At 52.3% G+C, this 16,567-nt stretch overlaps 7 protein-coding genes across 7 annotated transcripts; 2 read left to right on the top strand and 5 right to left on the bottom strand.

The window, feature by feature from the left end:
- Window positions 1–781: 781 nt before the first annotated feature.
- Window positions 782–1,609, top strand: A1O1_08408 (40S ribosomal protein S1; the record flags this gene model as incomplete). Its single annotated transcript, XM_007729270.1, has 2 exons — window positions 782–906; window positions 961–1,609. The coding sequence occupies 2 exons, from the start codon at window positions 782–784 to the stop codon at window positions 1,607–1,609; spliced, it is 774 nt and encodes a 257-aa protein (XP_007727460.1).
- Window positions 1,610–2,260: 651 nt separating this feature from the next.
- On the bottom strand, window positions 2,261–3,410 carry A1O1_08407 (uncharacterized protein; the record flags this gene model as incomplete). The annotated part of the gene is made up of 2 exons (XM_007729269.1): window positions 2,261–3,038; window positions 3,202–3,410. The coding sequence occupies 2 exons, from the start codon at window positions 3,408–3,410 to the stop codon at window positions 2,261–2,263; spliced, it is 987 nt and encodes a 328-aa protein (XP_007727459.1).
- A 454-nt stretch (window positions 3,411–3,864) lies between these two features.
- On the bottom strand, window positions 3,865–5,564 carry A1O1_08406 (tryptophanyl-tRNA synthetase; the record flags this gene model as incomplete). Its single annotated transcript, XM_007729268.1, has 5 exons — window positions 3,865–4,541; window positions 4,599–4,735; window positions 4,784–4,899; window positions 4,969–5,049; window positions 5,106–5,564. 5 exons carry the CDS (start codon window positions 5,562–5,564, stop codon window positions 3,865–3,867), a joined length of 1,470 nt encoding a protein of 489 aa, XP_007727458.1.
- A 507-nt stretch (window positions 5,565–6,071) lies between these two features.
- A1O1_08405 (uncharacterized protein) lies at window positions 6,072–8,314 on the bottom strand (the record flags this gene model as incomplete). Its single annotated transcript, XM_007729267.1, has 11 exons — window positions 6,072–6,310; window positions 6,363–6,587; window positions 6,647–6,686; window positions 6,748–6,961; window positions 7,007–7,062; window positions 7,111–7,235; window positions 7,283–7,489; window positions 7,542–7,746; window positions 7,798–7,843; window positions 7,903–8,196; window positions 8,265–8,314. The coding sequence occupies 11 exons, from the start codon at window positions 8,312–8,314 to the stop codon at window positions 6,072–6,074; spliced, it is 1,701 nt and encodes a 566-aa protein (XP_007727457.1).
- A 1,627-nt stretch (window positions 8,315–9,941) lies between these two features.
- Window positions 9,942–10,866, bottom strand: A1O1_08404 (GTP-binding protein rhb1; the record flags this gene model as incomplete). Its single annotated transcript, XM_007729266.1, has 4 exons — window positions 9,942–10,184; window positions 10,281–10,409; window positions 10,534–10,673; window positions 10,812–10,866. The coding sequence occupies 4 exons, from the start codon at window positions 10,864–10,866 to the stop codon at window positions 9,942–9,944; spliced, it is 567 nt and encodes a 188-aa protein (XP_007727456.1).
- Window positions 10,867–11,908: 1,042 nt separating this feature from the next.
- A1O1_08403 (uncharacterized protein) lies at window positions 11,909–14,690 on the bottom strand (the record flags this gene model as incomplete). The annotated part of the gene is made up of 2 exons (XM_007729265.1): window positions 11,909–12,184; window positions 12,231–14,690. The coding sequence occupies 2 exons, from the start codon at window positions 14,688–14,690 to the stop codon at window positions 11,909–11,911; spliced, it is 2,736 nt and encodes a 911-aa protein (XP_007727455.1).
- An 800-nt stretch (window positions 14,691–15,490) lies between these two features.
- On the top strand, window positions 15,491–16,252 carry A1O1_08402 (uracil phosphoribosyltransferase; the record flags this gene model as incomplete). The annotated part of the gene is made up of 2 exons (XM_007729264.1): window positions 15,491–15,654; window positions 15,718–16,252. The coding sequence occupies 2 exons, from the start codon at window positions 15,491–15,493 to the stop codon at window positions 16,250–16,252; spliced, it is 699 nt and encodes a 232-aa protein (XP_007727454.1).
- Window positions 16,253–16,567: the final 315 nt, after the last annotated feature.

Below are 16,567 nucleotides of genomic sequence, written 5' to 3'. Positions count from 1 at the left end.
GATGAAGCAGCATCAAGCAGGAGGGAAACGCTGGTGTTGTTCCACCATTTTTCCGGTTTGCAACGATTAGCACACGACAAGGGGAATAAAACGCAACGTCTGGAAAAGCAAAATGAGAGTGATCGCTTCTGCATCACACGCAGACCACCTTATCATGTATCACCACCTGCTCTCTGTGCTTCAAGTTGTGAAGAGCATGAATGCCATCAGACAGTGAGCCATAAATCCAAGAGCCAACCTGACACCTGTAGCTTCCAGCGTACCGCTGAGTCAATGTTATCTTCTCCCACCGTAGATTGACCAAGTCAAGTCCCCTTTACCTTAATCGTATCATCGTGGACTTTCAGAACTGTATTGTGCGGCAAGATAAGAAGTATCAAGGCACAAATGGTGTTTGTACGTACCTTACCTACACAGTAGAGGTGATGATGGAAGAAGGTTCAGAGCGAATCTCTTACCCAGGAGCAATAATTGGGGAACTTTGTTCTTGACGCAGTTTGACTCTTGGCCGCAGCAGCTGCAATAACTTGAATGCGGTGCAGTCACCATTTATTGGCCATCCACGTACCCAATGTAAAGTACAGCCTGAGTGGAAGGTGGGGTTCGCCAAGATGCACAGAAGTTGAGGAAGGTGCGACCAAAATTCAAGTCCGCAGTCACATGAATTATCCGCATCTCATTTCTTCCACCTCGACTTTCTATCTCAACTTCGTCTTCAACCTCACAACACCACCACCACCCCCTCCCAACACCTCAATCTTCTCTTCTCATCGTCGCCATCATGGCTGTCGGCAAGAACAAACGGATTAGTAAATCTAGAAAGGGCATCAAGAAGCGAACTCAAGATCCCTTTGCTCGAAAGGACTGGTATAGCCTGCGGGCACCTTCGACCTTCAACACGAGAGAGTGAGTAGAAAGAATGAGCTGAAATGGGAGAAAAATGGCTGATAAACGGACCAGTGTGGGCAAAACTTTGGTGAACCGCACAACCGGTCTCAAATCGGCGAACGATGCGTTGAAGGGACGAATCGTCGAAGTCAGCTTGGCCGACCTTCAGAGTGATGAAGACCACGCTTTCCGCAAGGTCAAGCTGCGAATCGACGAGGTTCAAGGCAAGAACTGCTTGACCAACTTCCACGGATTGGACTTCACCTCGGACAAACTGCGATCTTTGGTGCGCAAGTGGCAGACTTTGATCGAGGCCAATGTGACGGTCAAGACCACTGACGACTACTTGATCCGCCTGTTCGCCATTGCCTTCACCAAGCGCCGACCCAACCAGATCAAGAAGACCACCTACGCTCAATCGTCCCAGATCCGCGCGATTCGCAAGAAGATGACCGAGATCATCCAGCGTGAGGCTACCTCCGTTACCCTCGCCCAGCTCACTGGCAAGCTCATCCCTGAGGTCATTGGCCGCGAAATCGAGAAGACCACCCAAGGCATCTACCCCCTCCAGAACGTCCATATCCGCAAGGTCAAGCTGCTCAAGGCTCCCAAGTTCGATCTCGGTGCTCTGCTTGCGCTTCACGGCGAGAGCAGCACCGATGATGCTGGTCAGAAGGTCGAGCGGGAATTCAAGGAGCCTGCGCCTCTGGAGAGTGTTTAAATGATGGGGCGGTTGTGACGGTCATCATCTACAATCATGGGCAACGGGGCTACTGTGTGTGTGCATGACAAGAAAGAAACACATTGGAGAAGTGGAATGCCCTCGGAAAGAAGACACCCAGGCGATGGAAGTCTGGTAGTGCAGTCGATGACCAGGGTAGTGGAAATGGTCGCGGCATGAAGGGCATGAAGATTGTTGTTACCACAAGGTTCTCGTGGGAATTCCCATGACGGCGCCAAAAATACAGCAATGGGCTGAAAGTGGATTATGCTAGATTTCATGGCCCAGATGGGTCATAGCATAGCTTGTTGCTAAAAAATCACACAACGTTCAGAAAACAGATCTTAGGTCTATGGTTCATTCTTATGCACTTGTCTATGTTTTGCCGAGCGCGACTGACTCCTGATATGGTGTGTTGTGTTGTTCAGCCATTGAGACACCCAGATCCAGTGGACATTGTTACTGCCTCTGTGGGACCCTCTTTTGTATGTGCCATGGAGCCGATCAAGGATCGTCCGCCCTTTGCAGCAGTACGGTGCAAACAGTAACGGCTTGCGAGGGCGGAATTCTTGATTCACCTGGGGTGGAGTGTTGCATGTCTGCAATACTGATCTTCAGTTTCAGAATGCACGTATCGCAGAATGTGTTCCATCATCTCTGTCTCTCCCTCTCATCCACCACCCTCCCAATCCATTCGACAACTCCAGCGCGAAACTCCTCAAACTTCTCACTCATGACCCAATGGCCACAATCGAACTCCAACAACTCGAACTGCGGAAAGAAGCGACCGATCAACGGCAACATCTCATCCGCAACATAATGGGATTTCGTGCCGCGCACGACCAGCGTCGGCCCCTCGTACCGTGCCCGATCGGGGTCCTTGAACGGGAAATCGGCCATGGCAGGCAACGCCTTGGCCAGGGTCTGCAGCGGGATGCGGAAGCGCAACTCGGTCTTCTGGGCGTGGCGATCGCCCGTGTGATGGGCGTGGTCTTGATACTCGGCTCCGCCGGCGGGCATCTTGACCAGATTGGTCAACAGGAACTGGCGGATGGTCAGGTCCGGCTCGTACTTGGCGAGGATCTTGTCGGCGTCGCTCTGCTTGGTGATGGGCGGGCGGTGGTCTTCGATCTCGCGCATGGCCTTGACGTAGGTGCCGAAATCCGACTTGAGCGCGGCGTCGACGGGCGCGTTGTCCACGGGGATCAGGGCCGAGTATTTGTCCGGGGCGCCCAGGGCGAGCGCCATGGCCACTTTGGCGCCCATCGAATGGCCCATCAGCGTGGGCCGGGTGATGTTTTGCGTGGCGATGAAGTGTTCCACGTCCGCCGCCATCGAGAGATAGTCGTGGACCGGCGTGTGAGGGCTGTCGCCGTGGTTGCGGAGATCGATCGTGTAGATGGGTCGGGAAAGGTCTTTGGCTAGCGCTCTGTGATGGAGAAAACCAGTCAGTCAGCCTTGTTCTTTTGCCTTTTCGGTTTTCCTTTTTCTTTTTGACTTCTGGCCCCAGCTTCTTTGACTTGTTGGGTTTGCAATGGGTGGGCTCCATGGTCGGTCGACGGTCGACGGTTGTGGTGTTCGGTGCTCCTTACTTACTCAACGTGCGGTTGTTCCTTTGCGACCCGAACAGCCCGTGCATCACGATCACCGCTGGTCCTTGGATCGAAGTGTTGTCCGGCGGGTCGTATCGGTGGAAGGCAAGGTCGACCACATCGCGGCGGAGGCTACTGCTTGAAAAAGCCCGGTGTGTTGACAAGGTCAATGGCACGCGATTGGCGACTGGGATGCGTGGGATGTGCATTCTTGCGCGGGAGGAACAGGAGAAAAGGGAAGAGGCGAAAGGAGAGTGTGGTACAGAAGCAGAAGGATTGGTGAACCCCCTCTATTATTGTACAGTATCAAGTATCCTCGCTGAAGGTGAGTCGCCGAAAAGAATCTAATGGTACATGGAGAGAAGCAGCTGGTACTATAACAATATCCGGCGCAATTTGGAGAGCTGCTTGGCGGCCAATGACGTCGTTCCAATCGCTTCAGCCTCGCCGCATGTTCCGGTTGCAAACTCATGGCCAAAAATACTTTTGGGGGGCTGCAGCCTCGTCGGCAACAAACCGCAGATCTTGTCATTAGACGTTCTTTCCGGAGTCTGACTGCTCATCACCTGTCTGGAAGAGTATATGTTCCATTCGCAGTCCCGTGGAGCTCTTGCTCGATTTAGTCACTGGAAGTGTCTCCTCCACTGCCCGAGGATGCTGCCGTCAAGACCTCCCCGAACGACCGCTAGATCTCTTCTCATGTCCAACTGGAATATGCCGGATCGGCACATGAGCCTCGGCCGAGCTATGTCTGATGGGTGCGCCCTCGAATTGGTCCGGACTGGACGAGGGTGAATCCAGCTCTTCCTCTTTTCTGACGACTCGTTCGGGACGAGAGTCTTTCCTGGGCTGACGCTCCTTTTCCAACCATGGCAGAGCCAATGTCTGCAGACCGAGAGACTGTTTGACATCTTGCAGAGTACTCTTGGCTTTGTCTCGCGCCTTCCACCCGCCCTGAAACACTTCGTCATGCAGTCGGGAATTGTTGGGTTGCATCAGCTCCAAGAAATTGTCGCGGATGCCGTCCAAAGCCTTGACGATTTCCCCTGCAACCATCTCCTTGAACGCGCGCATACTCGTGTTCTCCAGATCCTTGGCAATGAACTGCGACGGCTGATTAGATTCCGTGACGTGTTTCAGTATCTCAATCAAGTTCGACACGCCCGGCCGCCGTTCCGGGTCGAAGGAAATGCCCGGCTCCGAATCGGTCACGGCTCCCTTGACTTTGGCGTAGATGTCTTCTTTGCTGTCGGTGATGAGAATCCGTGACTTGGGGTCAGGATCGGATTTGGACATCTTTTGTGTTGGTCGTTTGAGAGACATGATTCGTTTGGCAGGGGCTAACATGGCAGGTCAGCATGGTCGCAACACTGGTCAACGAGGTAACAACCACATACACAAAACTGGCCATGGTATTCGGAACACAGCTTGACCCGAGCCGACTCTCTGGACATGTGAGTTGAAAGTCCGTGCCAGAGAGCGAGTGAATTCGATATGCTGTAACTGATCTTCCCCGACTGGCACCATGGAAGCACTAGGCTTGATTAGCGACAGGCAATGGTGCATCCGGCATTGAACTTACCGGTACAACAGTATGTCGGCTGCTTGCAGCACAGGATATGAGAACAGTCCCAATTTGAGTTTGGCCGTAGCCTCGTCACTGTCCAGGTTGGCAGTGTCCGGTAGATTTAACTTGCTCTGCAATGACAGTTTAGTATACAGTCCTGCTAACGAGAGAAGCTCGAGGAAGTAAAAGAGAACTCATACCTTCCATTGTGTCATCCTCGAAAGATAGCCAGTGGACGCAAAAGTACTCAAAATCCACATCAACTCCGAATGACACCACACCTGACAGACTGTAAGAACAATGATCTCAGACTTTAGGAGTATAGATGGAAACGCACATCGGATTGAAAGAAAACAGTAGTCTCAGCGGTATTATGCAGTCCCATAGCCAGTAACGAAGCAAACGATTCCTTCCTCAGCCGTAACCGATCTTGTGGAGCAATATCCCCGGTCAGGGAATGCAAGTCGACAACGGAGAAATACTGCTCAGGTTCATAGTTGATGGAGAAATTCGGATCGGTCGACTGGTCGTGGAAGCGTTTCCACTGTCGAAGAGCTCCAAGATAGTTTCCTAGATGTGGCACCCCGGTAGGCTGGATGCCGGAAAACACTCGTCTCGTCTTGTGGAGGGGCACTCTCTCGTTGGATGAGGTTCGCTCGTCCATCCATGCCGTATCCAGATCCTCCTTCTCACCCCATGTTTGGTCTGCACGGCGAAGCCCTTGGCTGAAATGGCGCTTCTGGACTTTCCGGGACGTGAGTGATCTCAGCAGCACAGGTTGTGTTCTTGGGGGCATTGCACAAATGAATGAGTGTACGTGCACGCTCTGTACGCAATAGAAAACTCCAATTAGAAAAAGTGTTCGAATGATAGAAAGTTATAGGTACATGGAGCGTTCGTACCTACTAGGTAATGAGAGTGGAAAACGTGAACTGAGGCCGAATTAAAAACGTCAAAAGACCAGAAATACATGCCAAGTGCCGCGATTCCCGTGGTATATTCTGGTAATTACCGAAATATCCATTACAGCTCTGAACCGACGACGACATCCAGTTTCTCCTTTCTCCTTCCTCCCTTTCAACGTGTCTACAAAGACTGATATGACTCGGTCAAGCCTTGCATTTTATCCAAGTCAAGGTGGCATGCTTCGGCTTATATCTATCACCTCGGTGTCCAGATAGACCGCGTCCATGAACCCGGCACCCGTCTCACAGCTTCGACCAAGTCTCCTTTATCACGTCCGCCGCCTTTTCCCCAATTCCATACCTAAGGTTCATGTGGTCAGCACAATCATAATCAGCAATCATTGCAGAGCATACGCAGGCATTTGGGTATGGCCGCAATGGAGAGTGGGCATGACACTGCAGTCCGCCACTCTGAGGCCCTTCACCCCCCGAACTGACAGCTTTTCGTCAAGGACGGCCATCCTGTCGTCGGAGCGTCCCATCTTGCACGTCCCGGCCGCATGGTAGCATGTTGTTGCATGCTGTTTCACGTACGGGATCCACTCTTCTCGAGCGGTAAAAGCATGATGTGTCAAACCTGGACGACGGGTCAACTTCTCGTCTCGCAAGTTCTAGGTCTGGACGCTCACTAGGAGGCCATGAACCTTTCACGACATCCTTCGTCCCGGCTCCTTGCATGACTATCTCGTTTCCAAGTCTGCAGCCTTCGGTCAGAACCAACAGGTCGAGCGCATCCGCAAGGTAGTTGCAGTCTATCGCTGGGTTCTCCAAGGGGTCGGTCGATTTCAAGGTCACGGTGCCTTTGGATCGTGGGGAGAAGAGCTCCGTGATCATCGCAAAGGCATGCTTCTTGTCTAGCACCAGTAAGATGCTCAGCTGGGCTGGATATCTGGCTCTGGCTGTCGCCACCTACCTATCGGAAAATCGGCGTACTGCTTTGGACCGCCGTACAGCTTCCACGGTGTTAGCGGTTTCCAGACATTCGAGTTCCAGTCGCCCAGTCAGAGGACTTACTTCGGTGGTGAAGAACTCAATGTTAGGCTGATTAGGCGACAGTCCCATCGGATCGCGACCCGGCTCCTTTTTCGCCTCCCTCCATAAGGGGTCGTCTTGCAACCTATCGTCCAGTCTGGCGAAGGCGAAAGCACCGAACGGGAAGGTGGATAAAACGCCTTCTTTCTTGTCCTTATACAACATGTAGGCGGCCATTGCAGCGTCGCCGTGGTATCTGTTGTCCCAGTCAGCGGCAAAGCAGTCGAGGGACGTCACTTACACCATGGAATCATTTGTCAAGCCTTCCTGCTCGGTCTCGTAAAACGCAAACACGATCTGTTGGCAAGTCAGCCGGTATTTGTCGCAAGCAAGATCCAACCGTACAAGATGATCAAGCAGATTCTTTCCGACGCCAGGCGAATCGACAAGGCAGTGGATGCCTAACTTCTCGAGTTCCGCCTTTGGTCCTATTCCTGAACGAAGAAGAATCGCTGGGGAGCAATATGACCCTACGACCGTCAATGCTGGCTTGAAGACTCAAGGTACGTTCTAGTACCTGCAGAGACCGTGATTTCCTTTCTGGCTTTGACGGCTCGTTTGCCTCCACTTCTGTCGACAAGACTCACGCCTGTGGCTTGTAAGTCGCCGTCTTTCTGCTCGAAGTTGATCTTGTCCACGACGGTCTCAACGACGATGTCGATATTATTCCGATGGTGAGCATTTGTCACAAAATCGGCCGCGGTGGTCCGAATGCCTTGATGATCTTTCACAACTTGTCAGCTTGCACACACCCAACAATATCTTCCGCGTCATACGTGTTCGCGGAACATGTCCACAGCCATGCGCGGTTTCCCCCGTACTGAACATATCAGGGACCAACGGCAGACCCGTCGATTCCATGGACTCGAGCAACAGTTTCGAGATCGGGGCGAGATCATGCGGCTCGGTGTGGAGCGGCCCATCATAACCGTGGGCGTTCTCATTCGCCTCGAACCACGGTTTGTTGTGGAATGACTCGGACTGGATACCCCATCAGTGACTGCTGTCCTGAACCCTGCACTCGACTCTCACTTTGCACATGGATGCGAACATCTCCTCGCCAGACCATCCGGGCAGACTAGGACTGTGTCAGCATGACTTTTTCCCAGTCACGCGAAAATGCTCCTTAGTTCTCACTTCCAGTCATCATAGTCCTGCTTGCACCCCCGAACACAGAGCGTGCCGTTCACGCCACTCGAGCCCCCCAAGAATTTGCCTCGGCTGAGCTTGACCTGCCTCCCATCGACGCCCTCCATGGGCTCGGTGACGAGATTCCAATCCGTCTCCGAGTCGAAGTTTTTGGACCAGCCTCCGACCATATGCACATTCTCCAAATCTTGGTTGTGAGGACCTGCTTCGACCAGCAGGATCCGAGAATTGCTGTCTTCAGCAAGTCGACCCGCTACCACGCACCCTGATGTTCCGGCGCCGCTGGGAAACGAGATTCTGTCAGCATTTTCTCGAAGCCTTCTGTCTTCTCAAGTCCTGGCCGAACTTACCAAACGATAAAATCGTACTCATCTAGCTCAGTCACCCGTCCTGGAGACATGCTTGCAGTGATTACGAGTTTGAAACTTGCCAACAATCAGAATGAACAATCAGAACCTCGGCTTCAAAGAGAGAGGGAGGAGCGATCGGGGAACTGCTCAGGCCGGATGTTTGGCTAAGGTAGGCATTCAAGATATAATATACGCCGGCCGTCAACTCAAGGACATTTCATTCATCTTATTGTGATCAGCGGTTCGACCACCTCTCCTCACGTCCACCCACCTGATCTCCAAGAGTCCAAATCCAGGTGTGCTCCTCGCTCCTCTCAATCCGGGGAATGCAATGATGGATCTCATTGGACATGACACCTCTACAACCGACCACCCCCGCAAAATCAATCCCCCATATCAAGCGGGCAAACGTCGGGGCAAACGTCGGGGCAAACCCATATCCTCCCCCGCAAATCCGGATCTTGACTTACCCGAACAGCATGCAACATGATGCCAGTGTCTATCTCCATTGTCTAGTGTCCAGTGTTCAGCGTCCACCACGTTCAACCTTGCCTTGAACAGAGTCCCGCCCTGTTGGATAACTCGCACAAGGCTACCTACCAAAGGTGCACTCCTCCTTCCTGTGACCTTTCTCAGATGCCGAAATATACCTAACCACAAAGTCTAATGCCCCTCGGTCGTTTGGATTGATCTCACACATTCGCGCTTCCCAATGGGGGAAATGTTCATTACATACCCATCTAGACAGCTAGGAGAAAGAAGGGGTTGGAATCCTTTGTGTATTCGTCCATCACGCTTTATCTTATTCATATCAATATATCGTTTCACCATATCAACATATCAACATATCAACATATCAACATATCAACATATCTTGACCTGATGTAGCAATCGTGGCTAGCCGTAGATCTTTCTCCACTTACCTTTGCCGAAAGTCTGGGGAATGTTTACCCCATACAATACGCATACATTTACGATATATGTACCACTTATTACTAGATACTGTCTACTAGGGACAGGCATGCTACGATGGCCGAATGAACGCCGCCTGCCCATCCAACGACATACTAGTATATGGTCGACAGGCCGTTTTCATAGGACAGACAGCACATTACAATATCAAGACTATCGACAGCACGAACAGGTCTTCAATCCGTATTTCACTCACAACCAGACTAGGGTTTCGAACACACTGTGATTGATTTGTCTGGATTTGTTTGGATTAAACCGAGCAGGAACTGTACATGATTCTGGTAACAAATCAACGCGGCATAGCATAACGGTACACCAAAACGCAACGAGCGACGATACATACCACAGCATCCCCAAGTCCCCAAAGGCGAACCAAACCCGCTGACAAGACAAACCGGCCGACCTCCCACATGTCCTGATCTCAGATGTCTAACCAGCCCTGCCAATGCCCCGCATGAAACATAAACGAAGCAATCTCGACAACGCTGTCCCATACACTCACCCAGCCATACCTTGAGGACGCCGAACCCATGCATACATGCCTTGAACTTATGAAGAGACCTTCGCCGGGCGTCTGATACGGGCCTCCATCGACAACATCTCCCATCTGGATAGTGTTCCACGCCAAATTCGTTGTGCCTCGTAATCCCGTCTCTTCAGTGGCATCTTCTTGCTTCCTCTTGTTGTCCCTGTTCCAATGACAACTCACATCACCAGACACTTCCCACCGCCGGCAGGCTTGTCCGGTTCCTGCGACTTCTCGATTTCGGCAATCATCATCTCAAAGGCCTTGGCGACATTGATGTTATTCCGAGCACTGGTCTCGATCCAGCCGCAATCGAGTTCTTGCCCCAGCTTCTGGCCTTCTTCGGGAGATACTTTGCGTAGCCTTGCGGCATCGACGTCACACTTGTTTCCGACAATCATGATCGGTACTGAATCTGCGCCCTATACCACGAACACCCCCAGGAAAGCAATTAGCCGACATGAACGCCCAAATAGACTACACAATCCTCCAACTCCCAAACAGACGGAAACACATACCAGGTGATTGAGGAGTTTGTCTCGGATGATTCGGACCATCTCAAACGACTGTCTCGACGCAACCGAATAGACGATCAAATAACCGTGTATGCCGATATACAGCTTCGAGTTCATAAGACTGTATTCATCCTGTTTTGGTTCCCCCATGTCAGCATAGTCCTGTCCAATCCAACCCGATCCCAATCCTCAGGGTAATATCTCTTGCGCATGTCTGTCCGAAACCCAAGAACAAAAAAAGGGGTGGGGGCCCAACCTGTCCTGCAGTATCGATGATTTCGGTGAGATAGGTCTGGCCTTTATAGACGATTTCGTGGCTAAAGGTGTTCTCGATGGTAGGATAGTAGCTTTCGACAAAATGGCCTTCGCAGTATTGCACCGTAAGCGATGATTTGCCTATGCACAATTCACATCGTCAACGTCAACACTCTTCTTCTTTCTATTCGGTATAGCATCATCATAACAATGGTTGGCGACCAACGCGAGCCCGGCCAAACTTGACAAGGGCCACCGGATGAGCACTGTCGAACATACCGACGGAACGACTGCCCAGGATTGCAATCTTGCGCTGCTTGACGGAGGGAGCCATGTCTTGGAGTGTATGGTTTGTATGTGTCGGTTCGGGAAGTATTGCAGAGATCAGGAAGAAGGATACGCCGTGAAGTCGAATACAAGAGAGAGGCTAGAGAGGAGCGGGTTCGGAATATACACCGCCTATGGCATGTGGTGGTCTCTCCGAGCACGGATGGAGGGAAGTAGGATGAGGGAGGGCTCGGAAGGTCTCAGGTCAAGGAGGTTCTGTGTTGTACTGTTGGACTTGTGTTACTAGGTAGCGAGAAAATAAATGCCAGGTAGCGGTTATGTGGTTTTTCCCTAGATGCAAAACAATAATAGACCCGGCAGAGCCATAGGTGGTGAGGTTCAGATGGGTTCTAAACCGAAAGCGAATAGTTGTAGGTAATGGGAACTCGCAGGATGACGGCGGTTGCGGAGCCTATATTTGAGAGTCCAAGGTCTGGATTTCCGGAAGGAACAACTTGCCACAACAGGCGACAGTTGAGTTGATTAGAGACACTTGAGGTGTCTGGAGCTACCGTATCAATGGAGTCGGAAAAGGACAGAGGACAGAGGATAGATGGAGGATGGTGGTCAGTTACACCTCTACATGGTAGCATAACTGATAGTCAGAGCATAGTTTACCTCTCACTATTGCACGCACGGACTGATGATGAACGAGCATCATACGAGTCTGGTCTCCGTTAGGCGTCTTGAAAGCCTGGAGATCCCAGCCTGCGGTCTGCGGGCTGCAGCCTGCGCCATCCTGGGGGAATTTCCTTGTCTCTGCGCCAATTGCTCAACACTTCATCTTGACGAAGATAACCTTTCTTTACCTTCCTTCAGACACTAGGTACCTAGTAGCAAACAAACAGAATCACCAACACACTGCGGCTAGTATGACAACAAACAGCTCTTGATTATGGTCTCATCTAGCAAATATGTCCAGGGTATCGTGCCTCTATGCAATCCAGGCCGACGACTCCAGACATTGTCCAACCCTCGCTCATCCAACGCCCAATGCAGGCAGGACGCTCGATGCCTGATTCGTAAATACCGACTGATCGTCCAATCATTCATACATTCCGAGTTTCCTGTTTGACACTCTCCAGGACCGCCGTGAAGCGAGCCGTGAATCCTGATGCAGACCCTCCCTCGTCACCCAGCGCAGCCTCTACCGTCTGCAAATGGTTGAGGAAGGTGTCCGCCTGGCCAAACAACTCGGCAAGGCCTTCTCCTTTTATAGACTCGGAAATCTGCTTGCGGGCCTGCGCATTGAGGCACAGGGTGCAGAGCAGAGCTGAAATATATCCAAAAGCCACCAGGACGTGAGTCTGTTGCATGGTCATGGCCTGTACATGTTAGCACGTGATCCTTTAGCCGTTGAGATTCACCCACCTCGGATGCCTGGTCGACATGGTTGTTAAACATGCCCACCAATCGATCGGCGAGACTCTTGCCACCATGGTCCGGTTCCAGCATTTGCTCGCGTGCTGCGTCTGCGCATTCTGCAAGGTTTAACAAACAGCCAACGGCAAGTATGACGGAATCAAGCTGTGTGGTGTCGAAATCCTCCTCTCGGGCAGCAAGGTCCGCCAATGTCGAGAAATGGTCTTCAATCACTTGGAAGACCGTGGTCATGAGTCTCTTCTCCGTGAGAGCGTCGCACACTCTCGGTTCGTTGTTGCTGAGAGTGACGATGAGCCGAAGGCAAGACTGTTCCGTAAGAGGCTGGGCATGGCGAGCCCGGCCCAAGACGCCTGCTATGCTGGCACCAAGCTCCGACACGCGGGAACTCGACAGACTGGATCCGAGCAGTTCGTGGTTCGCACAGGCGATTTCGAGAATCGAAAGTAGTTGTTGGATCGTCTTGACAGGACCGTGTGCTCCTTCCTGTCCCTGCATATCCTTCTCGGTCCTCACCAGAGCGCAGACGATCGCGTCGAGCAGGGAATGAGGCAATTGAGGAAGAGGTTCCTTCAGCCTGATCAGACTTTGTAAGATACCATCGAGAGCGCCGATAAAGACAGTGTTCACAGGTCTACCAGTCCGCTCATCCTCCTGCTCAACGTGCTCGTCGAAGTCTTTGACATCCCTGATGAGCAGTTTGGAGAGATTCTGGCCCCTATCTTTTGCAATTCTTGATAGAGATCGCGTGTCCGAGAGCAAGTGCAAGGGCAACCGGTCCAATGCGCTCAACATCTGGAGACAACTCTTTGGGGACGAGGACTCGCCAGCTGACATTTTCTGGAAGACAGATGCCATCAATGTCGCGCTCACATCGTCCACCCCCTCCTTTACGCATTCCAGAAATCGGGCAAAGGTACCGGAATCTTGAAAGTGCCGGCAGAAAGAGCCGTCCTGTAACTTCTTGTTCAGCTGTATGAGAGCTTGAATGCGCAACGACTTGGAGTCGGCCTCGATGTCTTCCACAATAGTATGTAGATCCAGGTCGAACTTCCTGATTGCACCCCCTCGTCGCAGTTCGTGAATGCTTTTGATTTGGGTGAAATCGTCGTCGTCGCTATCCTCGTGGACAAGATCCATCTGAGATCCCGAAGGAGCCAACGACAGTTGCGGAAAGTAGTCCTGCTGAGACGAAGACTGGCTCAGAGATCCTTGCTGGGTCTCCAAGCTGTCGACCATGTCGCTCAGGTATGACCGTTGCTTTGCGTATGTCGCGCGAGAACGACCTGATGGGGCGGCGCTGGAGACACTCAAGGGAGCTGTGTCCGCCCTCACCAACAGAGGCGCTGCACCCGCCCTGCCAGGGGATGCCGTGCCACTGACCGGCTGACTGGAAGTCTGTTTCGATGTTTCTCCCGTGTGCAAGCGCCCTCTTGAATGCATCCTGCCCATATTTCGAGAAGCGGGAGCGTCCAGTCTGTCGACAAGTCTTCTGCGGCCTCGCAGCGGAGGACGACTTGTCTGACTCTCATCGGTCATTTCTTCGTCATCAGAAGATAGGTTCAGTTCTTGTCCAATCGTGTCTGATGTCAATCTCAGAGCGGTCATGTGGAGTTCTGACGGACTCGGAGAATCAACTGCACCCCCATCAGGTGCAAGTCGCCTTCGCTTCGGAGTGCTGTGGCGTGACGAGGCCAGCACATTGGAGTCGTCCGACTGGTGCGCGGAAGAATCACTACCGATGTGAAGGACTTTGTTGGTTGTCTTTCTCGCTAAGGAGAGCACGTCTGGAGAGGTTGGTCGGGCCCCTAGTCGTTTCGCCTGCCTTTCCACAGGCTGTGTGCTGGCCGGCTTCATCTTTGGTATCTGTTTCTTTGGCCTTGAATCTGTTTTCAGCACCGGGGGATCCAGAGGCCTGAAGGAGCCCTTTCCCATTTCCTCCCCCACCCCTTGTTTCCGTGGCACCGTCGTCTCCGGCTTAACGCTGCCTGACTGGCTCTTAGACAACAACCCCCTTCCCAACCTATTGACCTCAACGCCAGCACTAGGCTCTCTTTGCGGAGACACTACTTTCCGCTTCTTCAAGGGTCGCTTCGCTCTGAGTCCAGAGGAGTCATCATCAGAGCTTTCAATCTCAAAGAGAGACGAAGGGGACGTTTTTCTCGGCGATGGAACCGCCGACACGCTTTTACTGGCCAAGGTGGTCCTCTGTCCCCCAGGTCGACCGGTGGAGGTGTCACTCGTCGTCCTGTTCATTGCGCCTTGGGTTTCGGATTGCGGTACAGCGTCATGTTGGGAGGGTTCTGGAGGCTGCTCACGAGAGCCAGAAGCAGACAACGCCGGTGTCGATTGAAGTGATTGAGTGCTCAAACCGAAGATGTCGTGCACCAAAACCTTCCGATTCCCTTTTCCATACGTGTTCAGTTTTCGACGCGCAGTTGGAAACTCCATGGCGCTTCTGGACTTAGGTGGACAACAAACGGCCCCTTCATTCGTCGCTCATTCGAGGCTGGGATTCGCGGTTCGCAGGTGACATGACTGCCTAAGTTAGCATTGAAGTGATGGTGTCGCTCATAGTACGCGTCAATGAATCGAGGTGAGGACGCATGTATTGATTCACGGTTGAGGCTCAATACCTAAGTATATAGAGAGGAAATGGTGGAAGTCACAGTTTCAGTTTCACTTGGATCTGGATTCGGAGACAATTGCAGTGATGAATCCATCAACGCACTGGCATGCGGAGTGATGTCAAGCAATAAACAATAATAATGGACGACCTTTCAACTATCGCGCGGGGGAGAGTCTTAGGCTCCTTAGGCGTCTTAGCAGAGCGAGCTAGGCATCCTAGGGTTTCTTCAGGCACTGCTCAGTAGCCTTGGCGCCTGTTAGCTAGTGGGCGTTGCAACTGAGGGGTACGCCTAAGAAGAAGCCTCGAGGATCGCAGGAATCTTCCCACATGGCCGGCGTATATGAACCTTTGTTATCTCTCTACCGTACCATATGCTCTCACCCTGGCCATACCTAAGAGCTTCCTCGTCGGGGATGTTGTTCAATCGTCCTACACTGTAACAGCCGTTGTCGAAGCAAGCCTCCAACCAGGTCTACCCCCCTGTGGTCACTACGCACAAGTGCGATCTCATCGACCGGTCGCTATATCCATCCCTTAATCCTCCCAGCTGGCACGCGAGCAACTGAAGCACTGCCTTCTCTCCTCTCCGCTACCGCCTCCCTCGGCACTCGAACTTAGCACCATGGCATCAGTGCCCCGGGCAAATGGCGTACAGTCGCCTGCTGTGGGAGTAGGGCCGTCCTATCGGCCGGCCGAGGAGAAGCCCACGGCCACAGTGTCAAGAGATGTGTCGCACGAGAATGTGCATGTGCTTCCGCAAACACCACAGCTCATTGCCCTGCTGACGTGAGTACATTGCTGGATTCTGGGAAATGAAATGTACATCGAGACTAAATGTCCCATGACAAGGATCATCCGCGACAAAGACACCCAACGAGCCGATTTCATCTTCTACTCCAATCGCATCATCCGGCTCCTTGTCGAGGAAGGATTGAACCATCTCCCGGTGGTCGCCCATACCGTGACGTCTCCCGTGGGGAAGGATTATGTCGGAGTCAAGTTTGAGGGCAAGATCTGTGGCGTCTCGATCATGAGGGCGGGCGAGTCCATGGAAGAAGGTCTGCGAGAATGCTGCCGCTCCGTCAGGATAGGCAAGATCCTCATTCAGCGGAACGAAGAGACTAGCCAGCCAAAGTTGTTCTACGAAAAGCTGCCTACGGATATCAAAGATCGATGGGTCTTGCTGCTCGACCCCATGTTGGCTACGGGAGGTAGTGCGATCATGGCCGTGGAGGTTTTGAAGAGCAAAGGTGTGCCAGAAGACCGCATCTTGTTCTTGAACTTGATTGCGAGTCCCGAGGGCATTCAAAATTTCGCCGAAAAAGTACCCAAGGTCCGAGTGGTTACGGCATTCATTGACCAAGGTCTGAACGAGCACAAGTGAGTCAAAGCTCTCCGCATTTACTGTCGTAGTTGGTCATCAAGCTAAGTCATTCAGTTATATTGTCCCTGGGCTGGGTGATTTCGGCGATCGATATTACACCATCTGAACGGTGCAGGATGTCGAAGAAGGGATCGAGATCCGAAAACATTTACATGGCTATATTGAAGTGGTGGCCATCTATGTATGGGGCTTGCTTCCGCCTGATGCTTCCAAAAACAGAAGCAAGGGAGGGTATTCATTCCTCGATAAGACCTCGCTTGGAGGCCAGACGTCCAGCCCGCCCGGATTGATGCGAATTCAATACAAGCGGCCTCT

This window comes from Capronia coronata (genome assembly GCF_000585585.1).
Source record: "Capronia coronata CBS 617.96 chromosome Unknown acBCG-supercont1.8, whole genome shotgun sequence".
Taxonomy (NCBI): domain Eukaryota; kingdom Fungi; phylum Ascomycota; class Eurotiomycetes; order Chaetothyriales; family Herpotrichiellaceae; genus Capronia; species Capronia coronata.
This window is presented reverse-complemented; position numbering and strand designations above follow the sequence as displayed.